General features: G+C 38.5%; 1 protein-coding gene across 2 annotated transcripts in view; it reads right to left on the bottom strand.

The window, feature by feature from the left end:
• Positions 1–26,632, bottom strand: part of rnf144aa (ring finger protein 144aa) — a 50,568-nt gene extending 23,936 nt beyond the window's left edge. Inside the window, exons 1-2 of one of the 2 annotated variants that reach the window (XM_065288475.2) lie at positions 26,483–26,632; positions 1,163–1,313 (exon numbers count right to left, since the gene is read on the bottom strand). In XM_065288475.2, the coding sequence (XP_065144547.1) occupies positions 1,163–1,297 (135 nt within the window). In that variant the 5' untranslated portion in view covers positions 1,298–1,313; positions 26,483–26,632. Of the gene's footprint in view, positions 1–1,162; positions 1,314–15,310; positions 15,466–26,482 lie in introns of those variants that run through there. The other variant, XM_065288476.2, reaches the window with a different exon arrangement.
• Positions 26,633–27,069: the final 437 nt, after the last annotated feature.

Below are 27,069 nucleotides of genomic sequence, written 5' to 3'. Positions count from 1 at the left end.
AATCGCTAAAATGGTTAAAGGGAAATTATTCAGAAATCTTTATGGAATGAAAGATACGTAAATGTTTTACGTTTTTTAGCTATCAAAACGTAATAATGCTACGTTTAAATGTTGTAAATACGTCTACATTGTACGTTTTAGCATCTATTTAAACATACAAAAAATACGTTTTTTGTTTTTTAAAGTTACGTGTAAATACTACGTATTAACAGTGAGACCAGGCTGTCTGATGAAGAAAATTGCGTCAAAAGCACTGTATGAGGACCCTCGCGTGCACATAAAATTGGATCATACTTCGTCCTTTAGTCATGTTTAAGACATCAGGTGCATATGTCTGTGCAAAATGGCAGTGTACCTTCTTTTAATGAATAACATGAAAAACAGCTAGATTTATTAACTGTACTTACAGAAAATGAAGGGAAAGGAATGCTGATCAGGTTTTGCTTTTTTATGTTCATTTTAATTTATTCATACACACAGCAAATGAAAAAAAAAACAAGCTGTACTGTGAACACACTGCTGGCATAAAAACTCTGCGCCTAAATTTAGACACGTTTAAAAAGGCTTACGCAAGAATCACACCGATATATTTTTAGATGTTCCATTTGAATAATAGAAATAGGCACAAACCTATTATCCAAAGTGAGTAAACACAAATGGTACAAAATACATAAAACAATCAATATTTTCAAACCGAGGCAGACAGATTTTAATATTACTATACTTCCAAAGCGACGTACAGTGCATTAACTAGGTATACATTTTTATCAGTATGCATGTTGCCTGGGTTTAAACCCATGACCTTTTGTGCTGCTAACCACTAAGCTATACATGAGCACTTTATTTAACTCTTTGTAAAGAACAAACAAAAGACGAAAAGAGTGCTGGTGATATGCTACATACAGTAAATCTTTAATAAAAAGCATTACAATTAAATCACCTTTGAAAACATATAAGAAAAAGGCAACAATATTGTGTCGTGACCAGGGTATTCATTTAATATTGTATCGCCAAGGTCCCTGCTGATACCCACCACCCCTGGGGACCAGCATCCAAAACAACATTTGGTGATGACTGGCTCTGCTCTTTGTTTGGTCGGCAGGGGGCTGCTCTCTTATCTGATGAGTTTGAACTTTGAGACCTATGTTTAGATGCTACTCACCAGGGTGCAGAAGACACATTGGCACTGGGTGATGGTGGTCATTTGCTCCAAAGGAAACTCTCCTAGGCATAGCTTACAAGACACCAGTGGGTCCAGGGCCAAATCCCAGGTGGGTCGGTACCTAGCTGTGGTCATGGTTCCTGCTGGAGAACTGAAACACATAACATGCTGTGTTACAGAAAGGCTACACATACAGACAGAGCAAAGCTTTTAAGCACTGTCAATCCAGACTGCCGACTGCCTACGAGAAGTGCATCTTTATTGCCCAGTCGCTAACATACACATATCGCTACCAATGTTATGGCCGGCCTTTTAAATGCACATTAAATTAGCCACAATTTGTACGAAGAAGGTCTGATAGACGGAGTGGTGAAAGGGTCAAACGCATTTACCCCCCTTTATATTATGTAACAGAAAGCGTGGCCTCAAAGTGCTTTCCGAGATACGTTCGAGACTGCTGTTGAAATGTAATGGAATGGGAATAAGTCAGGAGGAGCTATTTTTCCTCGTCTGGTGATACCGGCGTAGAAAAGCAAAGGGGAAGTGAGTGAGAAGGTGAGGAGGAAAAAATAAATCACACTTTCACTCTGCCTACGCTTCTGCTTTTTACAGTTTTCAGGAAAGGGATATTTTTGGATGTCTTGAGTATGAGAGACACAGTGGTTTCTATTTTCTCATGTTGAAGTGGGCTGTTGTGCACTGAGAGGCTTGCGTACCCTTAAGTGTTTACAGGAAACGCTTGTGAGAACGCCAAAACACCCTGGCTTGGCTGCTAAGCAACGTGGGAAGGAGGAACGAGGCAGATATGCTCCTGCTGGTGGTGCCTGAAGTATATATGACTATATTACAGATTTCATTCTGTAGTTGTGGAAGGAGACGGGGCAGAAACTTTCAGATTTTATGACGTAGTTGTGACTTGAGGGATGGTCAGGTATCTTTCACTTATCAGGGGTTGTGAAGTAAAACCATCAGCCAGAGCTGCAAAGGGCAATGTGACGTGGTGGTTAATGTGGTGATCTGCTAATAGGAAGGTTGTGGACTAAACACTCGAAGAAACAAAACGTAAGTCATCAATTGTAGACTGTAAAGCAGGGGTGGGGAACCCTGGTCCTGGAGCTCGTCTAAAATAGGAAAAACGTTGATGTGTTTGGTCACTTCTAACTTTATCTCTGAGTGGTACCATTGAATGAATGGGGCTAAGCTAAATGCTATCGAAGTGTCGCAGCGCGCCCCAGCGCTAACGTGCACGCACTAAGATGATAGAGGGATGTATCAACTCTTCTTAGTTAAGGTAATAACATATTTTAATATTGAAAATGAGTAGACTATTCCTTTACGACGAATGGCCGATAGCGGGCCTTCATAACCATAGTTGGCATGTTTGCCAATTATAGTTTTAAATTATTATAATTATCATCACATTCGTTTTACATGAACATGTGCATTGTATGCTTTTTCTCGCATGAGAGGGCTTGTGGGCTTCTGTTTGCGCGAGAGAGCTTGTAATGCATGCGCACAGACTCCTTCTTACACCTGAGCTTGTAATACGCAAGGCTTTGAAATTTTTTTGCACTGGAAAGGCGCGCAGGGTTTTAAAACCAGTGAGTGAGTTGTTCCCCAACCCTCGAATGCAGGAAATATCAGAACGCCTGGGCATTAATGACGCACTCAGATTAATGGCATCAGGTTTAAAAAGGTTACTGTTGTGACAGTGTTGCCAGTTGCCCTTAGACTAAATCAGCCTCTGTTTTTCATAATTGAGTAAAAAACAAAAAAAAAACTAAATATTTGATAAACTATTGACCCGCCCCCAATATTATCATGTATCGGCTTTCTCACATGCTGACAACAGGACGATCACACTATGGGGCATATCGTGCAACACTATTTAAAATATAAATGTTTCCTTATAAAAACCCATATCATTTGGCTTAAATAAAAAAGTCATATACACCTGGCTTGGGGGTAAACTTTTCACATTTTTTAAGAAATGCACTTGTTTAACTTTATCAGTGATGATAAAGAGTGGTTGTGAATAACAGACAATCGATTGAAAAAAATGCTTCTAATTGTTTTTCATTTTAAACCCAGACTTCATAGGAAGTCAAAGGGCTTCTATGTTAAGCAAAATCGTTAATCATTTCCACAAACCCTCTTGGCCCGTTTGGCTTATAAGTCAAATGGATTTTTCAGGCTGATGCTTACGTCACTCTCTCTTCAATCTATCACAACATCTCACTCGTCCACATCTATCCATTTCAATCGCTCTGCCTTTCTCTCTACCACCTCATCTACATGGCCGCAAGAAAACTGCATTCAATAGATATGTCATCAAATATAAAGGAGGATGATTTGTGTTGGCACCTTAAGATACTGTATATAAAGGTTTATCTAAAGAACCAAAATATTTAAAGTAGGGATGCATAACGATTAATCACAATTAATCTATAGCAGAATAAAAGTTTTTGTTTACATCATATACAGTATGTGTGTGAACTGATTATAATACCTTAGATAAATGCTCAAACATACATGTATATATTAAGGAAATGTTTATATGTGTATACATTTGTATATTTATGTATCATTTATATAATAATTATATATAAATAAAAATACTTATAAAATATGCACACATCCATGTATAATTTTATATATATAATTTATAAAATGATACATGCATGTGTGCATATTTATATATTCATAATTACTACACACAGTTCACACTCATATATGATGTAAACAAAAACTTTTATTCTGCTATAGATTAACCGTGATTAATCGTTATGGATCCCTAATTTAAAGGGATACAAAAGTCACAAATGCAAGAGTCACCATTTGCTTTAATTGAATCTTTCACCATGCAATGGAAATAAATGGCGAATGAGGCTGTCAGTCCCTAACATTCTGCCTAAAACATAATTTTGTGTTCCTCAAATAAACAAATTAACAACAAGTAAATGATAACAAATGCATCATTTTTTGGTAACTACATCTTTTTTAAATGGAATTGGAATAAGCAGAAGTAATAAACTACCAAATTTCTAATCAACTTCTATTCCTATTACCAGGTTTTTACATTAACGGTTACAGATATTTCATGTGAAATAAGGTGCAATGGGAAAGTTAGTTCACCGAGATGCAATCCTCTGAGCAATTATCACCTCCCAACACAGCAACAACAACAACACAAGCAATCCACAATAACACAGCCCTCTGAGAACATCTCTGCACTCATATTTCAGTCACTTATCAGATCACTGAACAGAGAAGAACAATCATTTATCTTGAACTCGGGCGGCAATATGATCTACAGCATCTCAAAAAGTTTCCTATTGTGACTAACTGACAAACAAGGCAAAGCCCACTGATTAGTATTATCTCATTAAAAAATCCCATAGTAACCATAACGTCTCCCAAAATAATAAACCACAGTTGTTACAATATATCTGTCTGAAATAGCCCCTTATACATAGTGCACTTGAGGGGCCTGCTATTTTTAGTGGTATCCGAAAACATAGTGGACATTATTAAGTGCACTCATTCAATCCCATGATGCTCAGCAATAATTTGTGTATGACCAATGTACACTTCACGCTAGCCACTACCCATCCACAGTGAGGCTCACAGATGATCTTAACAGATGATGATACCCTTACCCCATTTGGTCCCTGCATTGTTTAAAGGGATAGTTTACCCCAAAATAAAAATTATGTCATCATTTACACACTCATATGTTGTTACAAACCTGTATAAATTTATTTGTTCTGATGAACACAAAGAAAGATATTTTGAGGAATGTTTGTAACCAAACCATTCGTGGACCCCTTTCACTTCCAATACTATGGAAGTAATGGGGTCCACAAACAGTTTGGTTACAAACATTTCGTGTTCATCAGAACAAAGAAATGTATACAGGTTTGTAACAACATGAGAGTGAGTAAATGATGACATAATTTCCATTTTTGGGTGAACTATACCTTTAAATTCACTCACTCATTTTCATTCATTCCTTTAAGTCATGTATAGGGACTAGTGAATGAGGGTATAGGGGACAATTTAGGGCACAGTTTTAGTATTTCTAAAATGTTTTAGTTCTAAAGGACAGCCCATATTAACTTCATTAAAAAATCCTAAAAAACAATGTATTTATAATTATTTTCAGTTGGAATTGAGCGCTACAGATGCCTGAACAATCAAAGATATGGTTATTTGTAAATCTCTGCCTCAATCCACAAACACAATGTTCCCTGACTCGTAAAGTACTCTTCTTTCTTATCAACTTCAACAGGCGTGTGGTTGGTTTCCACATCATTCTTTAAAAGAAAAGCAGGGCACCATGGGCCCAAGTTCAACTCATTTGTCAGAGCATAATATTTCACAATCATAATAATTTAACACTGTGAGCTTTCATAACACTTTTTGACAACATATCCCCATATGAGATTAGCTGGATGCCAGCAAACACAATAGACTGTGATAAGAATAAACAGACTCATTCAGGGACTGATCAACAATTTTTGCAAAATGAATCCCAGTAAACAAGTCCCCACAGTACTGTATTAACGCCTTAAACTTTATATAAAGAATACACAACAATGACAAGGACTGCCCAAGAAAAGCAACCAATCACATTTTGGCTTAGATTTAAGTAAAAATGGATATAATTGTCAAGTATGGTAGCCCATACTGAAATGTGACCTCATTTAACCCATCCCAGTGAGTAGTGAACAAACGCACTGCAAATCACGAACACCCAAAGCAGTGGACAATTATAACTGCAGCACCCGGGAGCTATTGAGGGAAACGTGCCTTGCTCAAGGGCACCTCAGGCACCTGTCGGTCACGAAACTCAAACCAACGACCTTTGGGTAACTAGCCCGGCTCTGGTGGACCGTTGAAGACACATGCCTTTAGGAAATTCTGTAAAATTCAGATGTCTTAAATGTTCATCCAATGGTTTGTTGGCGTGATGGCTGAGACTAGCTTAATTATTACTTACTGTTCTTTATAGCAAGATTTGCAAATGAGATTTATTGTTCTAACATGTAGAAAAAAAACCAAGAAAGCGTTCATTAAACACTTGTTTCTGACTGCCGTCTGTGTTGGTGCTAACACTGAGGTAGTACATCAGCATTGAATTTGTCTTTGTGTAAAGGTCATTTCTAGTTTCTTGTGAAAACTATACCCTCATTAATCCGCCATGTGTGAATGCCAAAATAAATATTCAACAAGCTCAATAAAGGTTTCATAAGAGCTCAGGCTTCAAACACTAACAGAGGAGAATGCAGTAGCTGTGCACATTAGGTGGGTTTGACTTTAGATGAGTCACTTGTGAGATTATTAAGGTGTTTTCTTTGAAACACAGGAGGCTTTAGCAAAGATATTAAATCAAGTTTGAGCAATTGGGGAACACTCAATACAGCCACTGTGACATCAGAAGTCCCGCTTTCAGTTAAAAGAACCTATCATCGATTGATAAAGACTAATTATTCCCTGGGGGAGTGGCTCTATTCAGTCACGTGAGGTGCTTGCCAACCTGTGTGCATATGTTGTAGATGAAGCAACCTCAAAAAGATGTTTTAGCGCAACTTGATTTTAAGAAACAAAGGTTGATGTCAGGTTTAATTGGTCAGAAATATGGTAATTGTGATTTTTTGCACATACTTTTAGAGATATCAATCTTTCTTCCTTTTAATTAGAATGGACTTTAGTCTTGCATGTAGGGATGGGTACCGAAACCCGGTATTAAACTGGCCCCGGGGCTAAAATATGAAAGACCGTAGTATCAGTAAGATCTGACGCTATCGGTTCTGCTATCGGTCCTGGAGAAAAATAAATAAATAAATGTACTATGTTTTCTTGCTTAATAATGTTTTCGTGCACATTTTATCTCACCAAACATTTCTAATTTGCGATTAAGACGTTTGTCTGTGAGATCTGCGAGATCTCTCATGCGCGCCGCGGAGGCTGGCTGTCTGTCAAACACAACCACAACAACGAGCGCGGCGCACGCACACGCATAACAGCACGAAAACTACCGCTTAATACAAAGAGTGACGATGGCGGATATAGCAAAACATTCAAAAGTGTGGTTATACTTCACTAGAGTTGATGCAGACAACGCTCGTTGTCATACAGGTAAGTGCAACAAGATGTTTGCATGTAAGGGCGGAAACACAAGCAATCTGTCAAAGCATCTTTCAAAAGTGTATTACGTGCAGAAAGAAGCTGTGTCCCAATTCAAGGGCTGCGACCTTCTAAGCATACAACCTTAAAAGGGGAGCACTCTGTCTTTCAAGGTAGCAGCCTCAGAAGTCAGCGAAGAGAACTGAAATGAGACAGTCTAACCCTCGGAGGACCTATAATTTGCGTCACCTGTTGCACGCGCCCACCGCGCCTGTCAGCAGGACACAGCGGAGACGTTTCTGACTTATTTAAATAAATATGGAATCAGAAAAATATTCATTTATTTTAGAAAATATGACACGTTGATGTAGATTAAACTATTCAACAGTATATAAAATTAATCAACCTTAGAAATACGCAACATAAACAGAATAATATTAACACAAGTCACAGCCTCAAGTCGCGCTGCTGTGACGCAATCGGTCTTAAAATACGTCCTTAGAAGGTCGCAGCCTGCAAAATTCAACCATCATCTCTGGTGGTTGCCGCATCAACGTCAGGCATGTATGCTAAAATCATGTTGAATCAACATTGTTCACGTCATTTAAAATAAATGTACAATCTCCCTAATTGGTTTGCTTACCTTACGTTGAAATTCTGTTGATTTCTTTTGGGAGAAATGCTGAACGTTATGCATTCAACATATTTTCTACTTCTTTTTAAAATCCCAAATAAAGAAAAATCAGCATGTAAACATTTATTTAGCCTAAATATCCTATTTAAAGTATTTTTTCTGCAGCTTTCACGCTGGTGCATTAATAAATATATGTATAATATTTAGAAATGATATCCAGAAATTAATTTGTAATAATGAAATGCAGACACATAATTAACTTAATCATGTGAACATAGGTTCGTGATCAAATGTTAACATTGGCCAAAGTACCGATAAGAATACCGTTAAAGCACCGGACCGTTAAGCAGTACCGGTAAGAGTAGTAATACCGTTAAAACCTTAACGATACCCATCCCTACTTGCATGACTGAAATAACTGCCTGGTGTGGTTGCAAACACGGCCACCTGGTGGCATGACTTCCCTAAAGGGAATTTGCTACCAACAGGGATGAATTTAGAAGCCACCAAACACTTCCATGTTTTACCTTTTTAAAGCTTGTTACATGAGTAGTTACACAAGTAAGTATGGTGGCACAAAATTAAACAAGACAATTTTTAAGCAGATAAAATTGAGAACTATATTCAGTGTTTCCCATACATAGGCTCTACTTGGGCGCTGCGCCCAGGTAAATTGCGACCCGCCCAAGTAAAAAAAATCACTTTACGAATTTCCGTATTTCTGAACTCGACTGGATGACCCGTGTTTTGGAGAGAGAGAGAGAGAGAGCGCGAAAGAGAGAGCGCGAGAGAGAGAGAGCGCGAGAGAGAGGTGGGGGTCGGGTGACCGTGAAGATGATGCACGCGTCATAAACTCATCATCCAGCGCGGCAAACTGGATCAACTGCAGCAGCACATACGGAGCAGCCAGGGAACACACTGCGACCAAAATGGTCGCATATGCTTATGTGCATATGTGTTTATAGCATCTAAGTTGGCTTCATTTTGCGTGCAAGCACGTTGTGTCTCTCCGGTTGAGTGTCCGTTCACGTGCTCTCTGTTTCTCAATGAATTGGGCGCGACGCGAAGCAACCTCAGTGTCACATTGTATCCTTTCATGTTTCTGAACTTGAGCAGAGTTTTACCATTAGAGGTCTTTCTTCACTGAGGACGCGGGACCCGTACGGTTCCGGGTTTATATTTTAAATGGTCAGATGGGTCCGGGTCGGTCCTAGTTCATTACTTCGGGTCCCAAGTCTGATTAATATTTTGTGTAAAACCCGAGTCGATCGGAGAACGGCCGTGAGCGCTACCGCGCTAAAGCTCGAGTGCTGTTTTAGCGTGCCTCCGGTTTCTATGGCGATAGCAACTGGCTCTTGTCACGACCACGCGCCGCTTCATTTTCTTTATCCCATTTTTTAATAGTCTTACTATTAATAGACAATATCTTTACTAAAATCTAAACAGTTTGCACAGAGATTGTAGCAAAAAGCAGTGCTAATACTGAATGAGCAAAGCTCTAGCTGACTCAGGATATAAAAAACGCAAAGCTGTAATGTAAAGTCTGTCATCGGGACAGCACAGCAAGTAGACTTTTAAATCTGAAATAATTAGTGGATTAAGCTTTTTTTAATCGGCAAAAGAGAAATAGAAAGCAGTAAAAGTGCCTATCTATAGAAGTTATTACCATTATAACATCAGTCACATTTATAATCTATAGACCTGCACTGTCTATATAGGCTATAGTATACATAGTATTGTATATAATTGAGTTTGATAAAAGGGGTCATCAAATTGCTTCATATATCAGTGCAAAAACATCAAGTTTTTTTCGTGGTGCTTTGACAAACAGTGTCAGCTTTGTTTATGGCAAAAAAAGTTTGGGGTGGTTAGATTAATGAACTATAATGTGAAATTAATATGAATGTTTTATAAATCAAAGTATTGTGTTGTGTCACACATTATTAGTTCTTTGTTACATGTATAGTAGACCATTTTTTGTCGGTGGATAATAATGATTGCCCTTTTCACCAGCTACCACCACAAGTAAATTTCAGATCTGTGGGAAACACTGATATTGTATGGTGGAAGAGCACTTAGTTTGCCGCACTTCGACCTCAGCGCACAGTAAAATCATCACTCCTAATCGCCACGTTAAATCACTGTTTTTTGTGTGCCACCATACTTCCTCGTGTAACTACTCATGTAACAGTCTTTGGTGGCTTCTAAATTAATTCCTGTTCAGGGCTCAACACAAAAAAAAAATTCTACTGGCCCGGTCGGGCTAGTGGTTCAGGTTTTTACTTGCCCTGCCAAAATTTTCACTGGCCCCACCAAAAAATATTTTTGTGTCAAATATTAAATATATTAATTCAAAAGTCAAATATAATTTTACACATTGTATTCATCATTAGCCTGTCATGGCTATGGTCTCAGATATTTCAGCATAAAAACTGCACAAAAGATCATTCATAAAAGAAATCTTGTTGCAAGAACGTTAACTAACCCATATTACTAAAACAGTGGTATTACATTTTATACAGTGTTGTTTTTGTTTCTGCCAGCACGCTAATAAAGTGAATTGCCTTAATCTCAGTTAGCATATCTTTCCAAAGAACCTCAAAGATAGTGTCTGTGAATCTAGAATTATAAATATTTAGGAAATGTTATAATAGGTCAAAATCATAGTGTGATGGAAACAAACAGCATATATGCATATATTTCCATGCAGTTCTATCCATTTTAACAAATAGTGGAGCATTTAGTGGACTTACTTCTCTAACGCAAGAGGATTTTTTTTAAGTTGCCAGCGCCAGCATTTTTTTATGATTTTCACAAAAGTTTTATGCTGATCCCTCTGCTTTCAAACAAAATACAGTTTCATCCCATCTTCATTTTTATTCATCACCTCTCAAATATGGGTGGGTTTTAAGGACGTTTGTTAGAGATCAGATAATATCAGTGAATGCTACAGTGTTTTATAAGTTGGGTAAGCCCGCCACCTAGTGGGTAATAGCGGAAAAATAGATTGCCTTAAACTCATCATTGGTGTGGAAAGAGTTAACTATTAGTAAAGACGTAAAACCAAATATTTCTTACCTCCGACATGCAATATCTGTGTGGTACTGAGATCCCACATAAACTCTGTTTAAATTTTTTAAGCAAGTCAATACATCGTTCGAATGGCTGTTCATTCTTGATGAGGTGATATGCTGTGTTGATATGTCTCTCGATGCGCTGGAAATTCTCCTCATTCATACGTCTCGCCATTAAGTTCAGTGGACCAGATGAAGCGTTATCAGACTTTTCTCATGGGCTTCGACGTTTTGTTTGCGGTAGTTGCTGGTCCTAACGAAAAAGGATCCTGACTTGTCTGCTATACCTGGAAATTGACGGAAAACTGGTCGAAACATCGCTTCCTTTCTTTCGTCGTGTTTTATCTAAGTAAATGTATGCTTCCGAGATGCTAAAAAAAGTTTACGTTTGGCCTTATAATCGGAGGGCGCCGGCGCCTCCGCCATCTTAACGTATCTTTGCTCTAACTTACTACTACCAGCTGAGTATTACGCAAAACACGCATAAGTCACCACAACAACCAATAAGGTAAGAGAAACTTTATGATATTGCTAAGAAGTTTACGTTCGCGCCGCTTAAAATGCGTCTCAATGGTAACATTGCGTAAGAGTACAAACAGACAAACGGCCGCAGACAGAAAATATATTTTAGTGACTGAGGATGAAGCACTGGCCCGATCGGGCAAGTGACTTTACTGTTTACTGGCCCGAGCTTCTCTCACAGTGGCCCCGGGCAACCGGGCAGTCCCTTATGTCGAGCCCTGCTGTTTGGATCCTAAGGAATGAATGGGGCTAGGCTAAATGCTTACACATTCACAACACACTCTATAAAGATTAAGTTAGGGCCCTATATATTCCGCGATCACGGAATCGCGGACGGAATCGCGGAATTGGCAAATTAACATAGAATCTAGTATTAACGCGGAATTTCGCGGAATTTTACATATTTTGAATAAAATTGTGTTTTTGTGTGGGAGACGAACGTATGTCTGGGGGAAAAGCAAACCGGAGGAAGTAAATCTGGGCGACACACCCCCTCCCGTTGTTTCAGACCCCTTCTAAAACACTGAAACCATGGTGAAGCGGCTCTCCACGACTCTCTTCTGCTTTCGTCAGCGAAAAAATTTAAAAATTCAACGCCAAGCACTTAGTTCCGAGCAGTTCTCACATGACTTTTATGTGACCGGAGAACTGTCATTTTGTACGTTTTGTCAACATTCTGTTCACGGTGAGCGTAAAGATCCAAGCACTCTCTCATCCACATCTGTCTCACTGCACATCTCTCACGTGCACACGCTCTCGCATCTAATTCCTTACATTTATATAGCGCTTTTCTCAGTACTCAAAGTGCTTTACATATGAACGGGGGAATCTGTCCAAAGTCCGAACACAAATCCTCATGTATTTGTTCAGTTTTATGCATTTCAAGCGAGCTGAGGCAAACTAACTATCCCTAGCATTTAAAATATAATCATCTGCATCACGGCGCCGCTCTCTGTTTCTCTTGCGCTCGCACGTGCAAAGAGCTGCGCGCTCATGCAAGTCAGATCACTATATCCTGTGTATGTTTGTAAAGTTATATACATTTCAAGCGATCGTGTATAAAATATGGATCGCGTTCCGCTGGACCGATGTGTTTAAGGCACTTCTGAAGGCACCACTGCTTTGACACCTTGTTGTAGCCTTCTGCAACAACACTACACAATGCATTGAATTGAGTTGTGTGTGCGTGTGCGTGTGTGTGTGTGTGTGTGTGCGCGTGTGTATGTGCCTGTTTTACAGTCATTAAGTAATCGTGTTATCCAGTTTTTCCCCAAATCATTTACATTTTAATCATTAACATTAAAGGCACACTCTTTTTATGACAAAAATAACAGTAAAGGGTAAAAAACATAATTGCCAAAAATTAAAACGGATAAAACGGAACCTGCAAAAATTAAAACTGAGAAAACGGAATTTGGGAAAAAATAAAACCGAATTTGGGAAAAAATAAAACGGATTTTATAGTGCCCTAGATTAAGTGCATGTATTGAAAGCAGATAGGCATGTATTAATTTGTCCAAGTTGAAGAACATAGCAAAATATTGAAAAACGGTGTCGTTTAACTTTAACTTGTCCAAGTTAAAATCTCAATTTCATCTCTTTGGCTTTAAATAGAAACAACTGAGATATTAGAGACACTCACGGTTGGAAGACAAAAGAATCAATAAAGTCCAACTAAAAGTTCATGACTACACCTTTTAAAATACCCATGACACTGTAATGACAAAAGCTCTTAAATGGTCAAGGAAGATCACAGATGTTACTGTTCCACCATCGTTTATTAGTCCTTACAAAAGACCCACTTTATTTCCCAAAGGGACTGAGCACTCTTTAATTTTTTACATCATCTTTCTATACTTCAGGATCCCAGAAGTGAAACCCTCCAAGCGAGCAAGAACAATTATCTTCAGCCTTCATCATAGTGATGAGAACTGAACTCCACTATTGCTTTATTCATCTTGATACCTCAGTGATCATCCTTTACACGTAGAGAGTACCAAGGGTTATTTTGTAGTTCAGTGAGTCAGACAAGGCTACAATAACAGTCTTGCATACAAATACAAACTGGTGGCAGCCTTCAACCCTGGCATGCGTCATTAATGACACCAACACCATCAGTCTCTCTTCCAAAGAAACCTCCTTGAACGTCATGGGCAAGATTAATAGTCAGCTCTTTGGAAAGGATTATTGTGGTGTCTCTCTCTCTACAGTATGTGACTAGGATGAGATCCGTCCAAACGGAGATGACTATTTTCAATAAAATGCAAAACCTGCTTTATAACCCTGGCATACAATCCAGCCTTAACCTGCTAGTAGATTTTTTTAAATATATTCTTTAGCTAGCTGAAACTGATAATTACCTGGTCTAAAACTAGTTTAGATGAATTACCAGCTGGTGGGTGTGCAGGTAGGCCATCTCGGTTTACCAGATCAGGGCTCGTAGACCTTAGCTAAACTGGTGAAGGTCTGGCTGAACTGGTTAACAATGGTTCAAAACAAAGTTTGAAGTGGTTGACCCCCACTGCCCCATGTTTGAGGCTTTATCACCCAAAACCAAGTGGCTATTATAAGAGCCATTCACAAAATGCAATTGACACTGTAAAGCGAATACACATACGTCTGGTTGGGAATCAATAAGATGGAACACAGTTAATTGGTTTGACCAGTTTATCCAGCAGTATAAGCTGAAACAATGTGCTTAAAGTATGTAGTTCCATCAGTAGTATTTTACTGTTATAAAAACTAATTCACGAGGAAGTGACACATGTGACCCTGTCTGTAAAATGCAGGCTTAAGTCTAATAATCTAATTATAAGATTAGCACCATCAACGTTTGATTTCAACCACTGATTTCACTTTTATTAACTTTACAGATATCAAGGTCACAAAATGTTCTTTACATTACAGCATGTAAGATGATTTCATGCAAAAAGCTGTTTTTTACAGACTAATTTTCAATAGATCAAATTTTCAGACTCCGGTGCAGGAATATCTTGGCACTTTGGAAAACATAGACAGTCTCATCAGTTTATATCAAGTCTGAAAAGGTCAACCTGACAGAATGAGAACGTTTCTCTATTAAATATCCATGTTACTCTGTCTACAGATGGTATGAAAATGTTTCCCAGTTTGATTACAAGAACGCCATTATCTACAAAGATGAATAATTAAAGCAGAAATGCAACATTGAAACGAAGACAAAATAACACTAAATTAGATCTAACAAGACATCTTCCATCATATAAGCCATATGTCACGCCATTTGTGCCTTAACGTTAGACCTGAGCTTTGGTTTGTCTTTTTTTCAGATTTCTTCCAACTATTTGGGGGTTAGGAAGAACCAATAAATATAATGACCAAATATGTTTCTTTGAACATGAAGCATTGTAATTGTCCAAGTTTGTGTACAACAGGTTCCAGTTACATAGGATTAAGTATTAAGGTGCAAACAACCAAAAATGTAATGTCCACATTTGCGGACACATAAGGGCTTAGGAGGTTGAAGAAGCCTGGTATACACTGTGCAATTTTAAATAGTCCTTTAGGATTGTTGCTTGCCACACTGTGCGATCAAGATTGTAGTAAAGTCCATGTCACACTGAATGATCTCAGTTTCCATCAATGTCAGACTGTACAAGTTTGCAGTTTTAAGTCATCGATCGACGATGGCTGAGCGAACACACGCTAAAGCGAAGGCTAGCAAACCGAAACAACATCTACCGTTCATTTTAATCATGACTTGTCTGGAGCATAAAAAGAAGGCAAAAAACAAGGATATGAGTAATTTACCTGGCATTTGTATTTCCAGCACGATTTCTCTCCAGGCTGCTTCATTTTTATCCTATCATGGTACAGTGTCGATGACACAAACACTCTTTATCTTTCCATAACTTCACAAGTTTCTCCTCCTGCTGTACAGTCTACCTGGTTCTTTGATTTGTTGTTGTCGCACTAATTGCGTAATCGAGTTCTGTGCTTCTATTGGTTATTGATCTGCCGGTTGTCGTAGGGAGATGTCACCCAGCAGGATTGTGTCTGAAAATTTCTGTCACTACCAGAATTATGTCGAAGGATAATTTTGATTGCAACGTTCATTAATCGACTGTCTGTGAACATAGCGATCAAAGACAGCAGATTTTAGCCTAGGATTCCAGAAATCTTTTAGGATTTCAAAATTTTTCCAAGACAGCTAAGTCGTGGCTGAAATCTGACAGTGTGCACCAGGCTTAAGTGAGTATGACAAGTTATCTGTGGAATACTTATTTCTATTGACAGACACATTCAAACAGGTTACAGAAAGCCTGAGGTTATCTGGGAACGGCGCTTGATGTCTCTTAAAGTTTTGTGTCTTAAAAACACATTCTAAATTACAAGAAGAAAATAAAGTGAAACACCTACAACTATAACTACAAAATAATTGTTACATTTTGGATTTCAGATAAATATAAAAGTGAAACATTTAGCAACATAAGTGAGCATGCCTGCTCCTCAACAAAAACAGATGCCTTCTCAACTGTGAAACACAAATAAGATGGGAAAGGTACAGAAGTCGCCTATAGCAGTTACGAAAAAGCTGTAAATCACAGACGATTAGGACAGAATTCACTTGCCTGCCTAAACTGGTCCCCTCACCTTTTCTTTACAAAACACACGCATTCATTGCATCACAAGGCATGTGCATTTGTCCTATGATGGCACGAGCTGAGTGTCTAAAATCTAAACTTTATTATATTATAATTTATTATAATCTACACCAAAAGCTCTATTTCAACAGGCACTCAATGTTCTGTCACATTAAACTGATGCACCGCTGTGTTCATGAAGTCATTAACTGCTTTAATATTTTGACTCTCAAAGGAAGAGCTTGGCTTCACAAGTCTGCTTGAAGTCATACAATGCCTTTCAAACGTTTACAGTCACTTTACTTTGTCATGAACTTAAAAATCCTTTATCTGAAGGACATTCATACGCTTTAATGTTTGAAATAATTTTGGTAGACAAAAATACTTCATTTTATTATATATTTGAAAATGACTTTCAAAAAATATTGTTGAAAAAGTATCTCAAGGTTATGCCTCAGGAAGCTGGATGATAAAATGCCAAAAATAAACTTTTTCAACAAACTGGTGCATCACTGGTGCAAGTTTTAGCTCAAAATACCCCACAGATAATTTTTATAGGATGTTTAAATTGCCACTTTGTAGGTGTGAGCAGGTGCCGTTTATGGGTGTGTCCTTTAAAATGCAAATGAGCTGATCTCTGCACTTAATGGAAGTGTCGTGGTTGGATAGTGCAGATAAAGAGGCGGTATTGACCCCTTCTGACATCACAAGGGGAGCCAAATTTCAATTACCTACAGTACTGTACAAAAGTCTTTGGCCACCATCACCAGCTTTGTTGTTTTAGCAAAGTTTTAATGTCCATCCATATTTATTTATTTTTCACTCTTTTTATTAAGATACAGACAGAAAATACAGGAAATATGTACACAAAATTAAAAACTATTTTTTTTTCAGAACTATATGTCTTCTTCAGGCATCAGTCAGTATTTAGTGTGATCTCTCTTGGCACGAAACACATCTTGAGCTTTTTTGAGGAGACTAAAGTCCTGAAGTCATTCGATTAGAATTAGAAATTAGGATTTAATTTTATTTAGGTTTAAGAGATCCTACAGCTGCTTGCTATTGCTCAAGCGTAGGGGAGTTTAACCTAAATATGTGACACTTCAGCTTATACTTTTATACTGTTTTTTAATACAACATACAAATTTCCTGTATTTTCTGGTTGTATTCTAATAAAGAGACTGAAAAATAATGATATATGATCACTATACAATTGCAAAAACAACTAATCTAATGGTATTATTGAAGACTTTTGCACACTAGTATTTTTTCCACATGCTTGCAGAGAAAGGTTTACCAAAAGTAAGTTACTGGGTTAATCTTTTTTACATTTTATAGGTTGATAGAAGCACTGGGGACCCCATTATAGCACTTAACAATGGAAAAAGTCAGATTTTCATGATATGTCCCCTTTAATTATCGTCTAGAAAGAGAGTTGCACCTTCTTTCTTTAATGGTTGAGCATCTCTTTTGTATATGAAACTCTACACTTGTCAGACAAAAAAAAAAAAAAAAATGGTCTCTAGCTGTTACTGTGCCTGTACCCTTGTAAAAAGTACACATTTGCAATTTAAGAGTTCATATTAGTACCTCAAAAGCCCAATTCACACTAAGGGCGCACTCACACGATCCAAACCAAACCGCGCTCAGGCGCGTTTGACCCCCAAAGCCTGGTTTGTTTGACTAATGTGATCGCTCTGTTCCATGCCCGGGGCGCGGATTGGTTAATCGTGCAGCGGCCGGGTTGCAGAGGTGGGCCGGAGCGCGGTTCACTTGGGCTCAGGCGCGGAAGGCTGTGGTGTGAGCGCAATCGCGCCTGAGCGCGATTCAAAAGGTGAAGACGTCAGTTGCGCGACCACTCACCTTCATCTGCCTCTGTAAAAACCTTTTGATGCGCGCAGTGGGGTTACGTGAATGTCCGAGCTGCACACATGACAGATCAACTAAGCAATATGATGGCATGTGAGAGGGCTGTCTGTAATCGCGCACCAAACGACTCCGGATAAAAAACACAGACTTATCATTAAGGTGGGTTCCAGTGTTAAGAGCGCATTTTACTTCCTGCTTTTTTCAAAACAAACGCATCTTAATGACGCCCGGACTCGGATCAATAAAAAGTACACTGTGAGTGCGTGCACCTGGGGGAGTAGGGAGGGGTGACAATCACGCTGGGGCATGGTTTGGTTTGGTTTGGATAATGTGATTGCGCCCTAACTGTCTGTTGAAATCCCTGTTGGCAGTTGGTTGTTTGGACCAGTGTGAATTGGCCTAAAGATATACATACTGTATATGTACCTAAATGGTACATATTAATACCTTTTCTAAATACTACTGCCACAGTGACCATTTTTTACTGACAGTATAGGCAAAAGACTAGGAGTTTTGATTTAATTTGGATGTTTTTAGTAAAAAAACAACAACTGAAGACTGAAGTAAAGGCTCATCAAAATTGTGCCAGCATGTCACAGCAATGTTATGGCGCTTTCCCATTGCATAGAACCCCACGGTTTAGTTTAGTTTGGGTCGGGTCAGCTTACTTTTGGGAGCTTTTCCATTGGGTGCAGTACGTAGTACCCGATACTTTTTTTCGTACCACCTCGGTTGGGGTTCCAAGCGACCCGAGCTGATACCAAACGTGACGCGAAAACACTGTAGGTCACTGATTGGTCTGAGAGAAGCGTCATCGCTATAATGTAAATATTAGCTTTAGCTTACTGCTAGCTTGCGCTGTCTCAAGCAAACATGTTGTTATCTGTGTTCTGCTATAAGTTTCCCAACACCCTTTTAGCGATGAAAAACTAGGGCTGTTCCGAATACCATTTTTTGAGCTTCGAAGTTCTAGTAGAAATAAAATCGAATATTCGAAGCTTCGGAAGGAGGGGCTGAACATATTTTTCTCTTTAATAAAGGCAGGAATCTGTGTGTGTGTGTGTGTGTCTGTTTATCTACAGTTTTATTATGTGGCGGATGTGTTGCTGCGGACTCAAGGGAGTGTAGTGCCTTTTTTTCGTGCAATATGGACATGTGACACGTTTAGAATAAACTTTAAGAAATAAACTTTAAAAATACTACAGAACAGCGCAAGCTGGAAGCGGCATGCATGTCACGCGTCCTGCGAGAACAGCATTAGTGAAACAAAACACAAGAGCAATACTTTTAATAAGGTAGCCTAACATTTTTCTAACAAATAAACATTCCCGTATCAGAAATTAGCAGCACAGTAATTACTGACAACGTAGGGTAGGCTATTTAAATAAAACAACGAAAATAAATGAACGAAGTTCAACAAACTGTAATAAAACGGTAGCATACTTTCAAAATCAAGTTTATTTATAACACTTACACCATCAATATGTTTTTTTCATCAGCAGAACAATAAAGAAGATATTTTGCAGAAACCCCAGTGCTCCGTCATGCAAGTCAACCGATCCGCACACTTTAAGAGCTAAAGCATATATATCCAATACAAAAGTAATCCCCCATAACTCTGTGTGACATATTGACGTCTTGTGAAGCAAATCAATCAGTTTTTGCAAGAAACTGAACGTTATTTACAACACTATTAGCGTGAATGCCAAAGCAGGAAGCGCGCTTTCCGTTCGAGGCGATCTCTTCCACTGGTGCTGTTTGATGGCTGTTGGTCTCTCTGCGCCACCTACAGAGCGGGAGCGTGAAGCGCACTTCCTGCTTGGCAAAAGCTCTGCATTAACGCTGAAAAATATTTATATATATATATTCGAATCTCAAAACTGAAAATCGAATGTCAACCCACGGAACGAATATTCGAATATTCGAATTTTCTGGTCCAGCCCTATGAAAAACATCCACAGGTTGAGAATCCGGGACACCATAACAGTTTTTTCCAGACTTGCAGTTTGTGGCGGCACATTCGCGACGTGCACGTCCGCATTATATATGCTTAAATGCAACTTGAATGAGGCTCAGCGGAGCGCCGTCGACTGACGCCACGGGTCGGGTGTTTGAACAGAAACTGTCATGTGAGACAGAGGTAGTTATAAACGCGATGTGCAAACATCTATTTGTGGTGGCCAATTTTAATTTTGTGGCAGACTGGGAAATAAATGAATGTATGGGAATGTACAACAACGCTCTCACTTGTATGATGTCACAGCAGTAGGCAGCGTAAATATAACGACACGCCTATAATCCCTCCCACTCCGAAGTGATACTAAACTCGATGGAAAAGCTAACCACGCCAAAGTGAGGTGAGCTGACCCGACCCAAACTAAACTAAACCGTGGGGTACTATGCAATGGAAAAGCGCCATTACTGAGTCATCCATAATAGCCTTGAGGTAAACTTAACCAGTGAAATTTGAATACAGGCTTTCAATAACACAGCATGAATCATAAAGCATGTATAACATTGTACCGAACCGAAAGTTAAAAGAAAAGATTAGCTTGGTAGAAAAATATGGAGCAGAGAATTTCTTTCTCTGACTCAACTGTTGCTAATGTAGTGCCTCAATTAACATCGTGGTGGTCCAGTCATTTGGATGATGCTGTGCAGTATCTGCATAGATTTGCAGTACTCACTGACTGATGAGTTCACACTTTGCCATCAAGCTATTAACATGCAAATGTCTCATTATATCACCAACCACATGTGGCAACGCTTGATACTCTAGGGTGGGCGCGAGCTTTTAGGTTAAGTGGCTACCGACTGTGAGAACTGAATGAATAAAAATATCTGTCACCCAGGTAAGCCACGGTTTAAATTCGTGGCAAGCTTGTTCATGAAAAGGTCAACCATTTTACACATCCATAAAGTCATATACCAACATTATTGTTAGAGACCAAAAGAAAGACTGACAGACTTGGTGTCAAGTTTTAGTCCAGTTAACCACTACAGTACAAATATAAAACATCAAAGCAGGTTATACACTAGCAAAGGACCTGTGGTGTCATTAGCCAATCGTTTTTGTGATGACATTATTTTCCTGTTTTAGCTGAATGGCTCAAAAAGCCTAAATTGCAAAGCTGAGTGCCCATGAGCAATGATGGCAGATGTTAAACTGCGTACTTTCGGCGAGGTTGTGTGCCAACTACGTATTCCTGGCAAATTGACTTTTAAAAACTGTTTGTGCATGTGTATCTTTTAAACACAAAACTACTGGTATTCTGCAATTCGGTTCAGATTTGAACCCAGCTGAGGTCAGCTTCTACCCTGAGCCAGACAGTCTAGTAAGTGTCTGAATTATAAAGCTTTCTCTATCTCAACCACAGCTGGTAGGCTGCAACAATGCTACTTTGATAAATGGCGCCTGGCTAATAGTGAAAACATGGTATGTCATAAAAAAGCAGGATTGCATAGAATTTAATACAGAAGAAACACTACTGCTTAAGGTAAAAATGTCGCCTTGAGCCATAATGCAAGACAGATTTGAACAAGGAGGTAACTAACATTGAATTTTATGGTAAATAATATGATTGGAAAAGATTATTGTCGTTTATTATTAATTATAAGTTGGTACGGCAATACGTTTCTGAGTTAAACAAAAGGCCTGTTGTCATAGTACCTCTTGTAATTCAATTGCAAAATGGTCACTTTATCTCAGAAAATACACATTACGGATTGTTGAAAACGGCTCAACAGCTTTAAGTGTTCAGTAACGCATTTAACGTATAAAATATATGTGTGCGTGGGCTGACAAGGTCAAAAAAAGGCCATTTTATGGTAAAAAAATATAAGATGCTTATCTGCCGAACTTTAAAACACATTAAGAAAGCCAGCCACTGTCTTTATGGATATCCTATAAACAAATCAAGTGTGGGGTGAAAGTTTCCAAGTCATGTACATTAAATGCAAGGACCAGGAAGAGATATTAAATGGTCGATAGACATAGGCAAGGTGAAGCTATTTAGAGTTTAAGTTACAAATTGTTGTAACAAATTTTACTATAGTCTTGTTGGAATAGACAGTCTGGAATCATACCATACACAGCCTTCTAGCTTACCACTTTCCCATCTTTTATGTATTTAACCAAATATTTTATAAGCAAAAGACTCAATTTAAATTTTGCTAGTGCAGCTGGATCACCACAACCCACAAACCAACTTTCTATGATAAAAGCATTTGTAGGTTGCCAGTTTGGTGAATCAGAGAGCGGCCGAGTTTGGGAGTGTTTTTCTGTTTGTTATGAGTAACTCATTTATCTAATCTCTGTATGATTTACATTTTTTTGGTGGAAATAATAAGATTCCATCACATTTAGAACACAGGCCATTAATGGTAATGTTTATAGACTGACCCCCACCCACCCTGTCACATATTTGTGATACAGTATACAATATGTTGGGCACATAATTGTTCATCTGTCAAGGGTAAAATGCACAACAGAACTTGGCATTCTCCAAAAGACAAAATTTTTGGTCATAGTCACTTAAATGCATTGTTATCATACAAATTCAACTTTAGATAACACACCCATCAGATAAGGGCTCTGCTCTAATCTAAACAGACCAGTACAATTACGTAAGCCCTTTTCTAAACAGTTTTGGTCTTTGAGAACTATCTCCTTAACAAATCCACATGGTAAGATTATAAAAACGGTTTATCATTTGAGCTCACAAGTCTGATTTCATAGCTAATGTCAGTTTGATTTCATTAAAACATTCAAAAATCACAATGTTATATTTTTTTTCACATGTGAAGTTACATTATCCGATCTAGATGTTTCATAGAAATTCATAGTTTTAACCAGAGCTTCACATTTTCCATTCAGACTCTATTTAGCACTTCAAATCTCTGAACCGTCACATATTGTAATTTAATGCAGCTGAATGCCAAATAAAGCTGTTTTCATTTACATATTTTCAATCAATCAGCAGTCACTTCTAAACTGCTAAAATCCTGATTTATAACCACGACATCATCTCACGAAATAGGACGGGAGTGCGACTGACTATGACTGAGAAATGCTTGGCCAAAAAACAGCGAAACGCTAGAGACCCATATGTTATTATGAGATGTTTACAAGCTTTTTTTCGTTCGTTTTGAAACTGAGATGGGACAAATAAGATGCCAAAGTCTAAGCAATTAATAGGTAAGTGCGACCAACTTTTGACGACTCCCGTAGGAAGGACGGCAAAAACATCTATCCAATCAACAAATGCCTTGATCACGTTCATCTGTTCCTCTTTAAAAATCAATGCTCTGTCGATATCTTTTAAAACAGACTCAATGTCAGAAACCACACATCTGAATTCTACAGCGGCAGCCATTTCGTTGTAAATAGATTCAACACACGCGCTCTTTGGTGATGTGGTTGATTACGTTACTGTCCATCATCGTATAAAGCCCGCCCTGACAATTTGATTGGTCGACCAGCTTTGGGTCTCGCATAGCTCCTCAACGAATAAACCCCAGACCGATCTTCCCTTCCTCAAAATGTTGTGGGCGGGGCTAAGATCGGCTGGCACCCAGGCTAGTGAAAGCACACAAACCGGTTGAAAGTGACACAAAATTTCAAACAGTTGCTGTAAAATAAAAACACCTTAGGACTGACAGCTCAAAATATCAAATGCTTCGGTGGTTCTTCTTCACGTATTTATTAGGGATGCACCGATAGGATTTTTTTGGGCCGATACCGATACCGATTTAAGCAGACAACTTATGGCCGATACCGATGCCGATACCGATATTAAACACTTTTAGCCTACAATATTATACAGTTTGTCTATTAGCTAGTTTATTTCTGCATCAAATTATTTTTACTGAACATGGATTGGATCTAATTAACATTCAACTGACCAACATAATAAGAGGCACAAATTAAGCTAAAACAAATATAATAAGACAACATGACAACCTTCAAAGGTGGTTTTTGCTATTCAGCATTTCTTTTATTAACAACATTAACTAATTTTTTTTACATATATATTTGATTTCTTTAATAAACATAAATAATGCCAGTGCTATTGCTTTAAACAGAGTATAAATATTGCTACTTCAAAAAAGTTGGACTTCTTGCCCCACTAAAGTGCAGTCTGTTTCTTTTATTGTCCAAGACATTTGAGCCAGCTCAACAAAGGTTTTCTGTCGGTGCTTAAGTATAGTGCACACTAGGGCTGGACCAGAATGTTTGAATATTCGTTCCGTTGGTTGACATTCAATTTTCAGTTTTGAGATTCGAATATATATAAATATTTCACAGCGTTAATGCAGAGCTTTTGCCAAGCAGGAAGTGCGCTTCACGCTCCCGCTCAATAGGTGGCGCAGAGAGACCAACATCCATAGCAAACAGCCATCAAACGCCACCAGTAGAAGAGATCGCCTCGAACGGAAAGCGCGCTTCCTGCTTTGGCATTCACGCTAATAGTGTTGTAAATAACGTTCAGTTTCTTGCAAAAACTGATTGATTTCCTTCACAAGACATCAATATGTCACACGGAGTTATGGGGGATTACTTTTGTATTAGATATACATGTTTAAAGTGGCGGATCGGTTGACTTGCATGACGGAGCACTGGGGTTTCTGCAAAATATCTTCTTTATTGTTCTACTGATGAAAAACGTATTGGATGGTGTAAGTGTTAGTAAATAAACTTGATTTTGAAAGTATGCTACCGTTTTATTACAGTTTGTTGAACTTCATTCATTCGTTCATTTATTTACGTTGTTTTATTTAAATGGCCTAAGTTACCCTTTACGTTATCAGTAATTACTATGCTTCTAATTTCTGATACGGGAGTGTTTGTTTGTTAGAAAAATGTTAGGCTAACGTTACCTTATTAAAAGTATTGCTTGTGTTTTGTTTCACTAATGCTGTTCTCGCAGCACGCGTGACAGGCACGCCGCTACATACGCACACAGATTCCTGCCTTTATTAAAGAGAAAAATATGTTCAGCCCCTCCTTCCGAAGCTTTGAATATTTGATTTGATTTCTACTAGAGCTTTGAAGCTCAAAGAATTGTATTCGGAACAGCCCTAGTGCACACCCAAACATTAAATCATTTTAATTGAACAACAGACATGCAATTCATTGACTTTATGCGGTTAATTAATAAACAATCGGTATCGGCCTTTCTCGTGCTATTGCCGATATGCCGATGGTTTCAAATTCATCAAAAATCGGCCGATAAATATCGGCGGCCGATGCATCGGTGCATCACTAGTATTTATTGTAGAATTTAGTAAAAAAAATACTACAACCATGCAGCGAGACGTGGATATTGCATGACATGCATTTTAAAGTAACAAGCTGGTTGAAACAGATTTTTCGACCCAGAAATTCGACGCATTGTTACAATTAATTGGAAACACTGTGACCTCTCTAGCCTGAAAATTGCATAGTGTGCCTTTAAACTCATGTAAAAATATGCACATAAAATAACCTGCAACTTTAGGTTTCAAACAAAAATGGCGACAGAAAGGCAAGAGTTACGAAGTGTGATTTTGATTTTTTTCATATTAAAAATTTGACTCTTATCGATCATAATGTTTTCAGATGTATCCATACATTTTAGTCATAATTACAAGGCTAAACCAAAGCAGACAAAACAGCAAAACAAAATGTCAATGCACCATATGACTGTTTTACAGAAAAAAGCCATTCCTACATCCAAGGACAAAAAAATCCAGCCCTTCCATCACCTCTATCTGATACATCTAAAGATCTACAGACAGGTATCCTGCCCTGGATCTCTTTGCAGAATACCACATGCTAGTTTTAACAAACTAAGGTAGAGATTACTTCATGTCTTTGCATAAACCGGACAATTTGAAAACATGAAAATCCCTGTAGTCTAATTTAAAGCTATTTACCATGGGGTCCACGGTCCGACACATAACAAGCTGCTGACCACCTGCAAATGTTTTAATGCAAACTCAGTGCATCGTATGCTTTAAAGGGCCAGGGGTTTTAAAACCCTTGTGCTGTTTACAGAAGGCAGCATTTCTGGGCATTACATGCGCGCGCAACATTTCTGTACATCATGATGGCCAAAACATTGCACGCGTTATAACTTAATGGTCAAAGCGTACACGATTTTGATACACAGTCAAACTGAATGTGATAGTAAACAGACATTTTTAGACATCAGTCGTGTAAACAAATCTATCTGATCAGAGCAGCACATCCTGAAAGAAAGTAACGTTAGAGTTCGCCGTTATAGCTAGTAGTCAATAGCATTGGCATAAACAGACGTTACATTTTGAGATGGCTGACAAAGGGGTTGTTTTAAAAGGACGAACGCTGCACAAGTTGTTTTCATTACTGATTGATGAAGTCGATGTCGTGTATCGCGAACGGTGTACATAAAATAGTATTTCAGCTGAAGACAGATATATTCAAAGCGTACAGTTGCGTTTATTTTACCTTATGTCTTCTTGTAGTTTTGCAGCCAAATATAAGAATCAGCTGATCGGTCCGTCGCGTTGTGAAGACGCCATTAGTCTGAGCAGCATTTCCTACTGCTGTGCTGTAAAGACAGTGGGTTTCTTTATATCTACTGTAGTTATATGTGTGTATGTGTCTCTTGAAAACGAAAGCTCAACACTAGCGCCCTCTGTCGGGTACACGTGCGAAGCCCAAGCAAACTAGATTGGAACAATTCCAAACGATTAAGAAGATTTTGTGATTGTTATGTGGGCTAATATTTGGATATAACACCATGGGGTAGTTTCCCAGACAGGGATTATATTAATCCAGGACTAGGCCTTAGTTATATTAGGACATTTAAGTAGTTTTTACAAACATACCTTACAAATAAGAACATTACTGAGGTGACTGTGACACTGATAGATGTTAAGACATGTCATTGCAAGATGTTTTAAATTAAGGCAGCTCAAACATGCATATTAGTCTAGCAGGTTCAGATGTGTTTGACTGGGGCTGGAACAGAATTCTGTCGCATTCTGTGGGTCAGTGTTAAATCATGCCTGTGCTTCACCTGTGTCATTCTG

Source organism: Paramisgurnus dabryanus, chromosome 17 (genome assembly GCF_030506205.2).
Source record: "Paramisgurnus dabryanus chromosome 17, PD_genome_1.1, whole genome shotgun sequence".
NCBI classification, from domain to species: domain Eukaryota; kingdom Metazoa; phylum Chordata; class Actinopteri; order Cypriniformes; family Cobitidae; genus Paramisgurnus; species Paramisgurnus dabryanus.
This window is presented reverse-complemented; position numbering and strand designations above follow the sequence as displayed.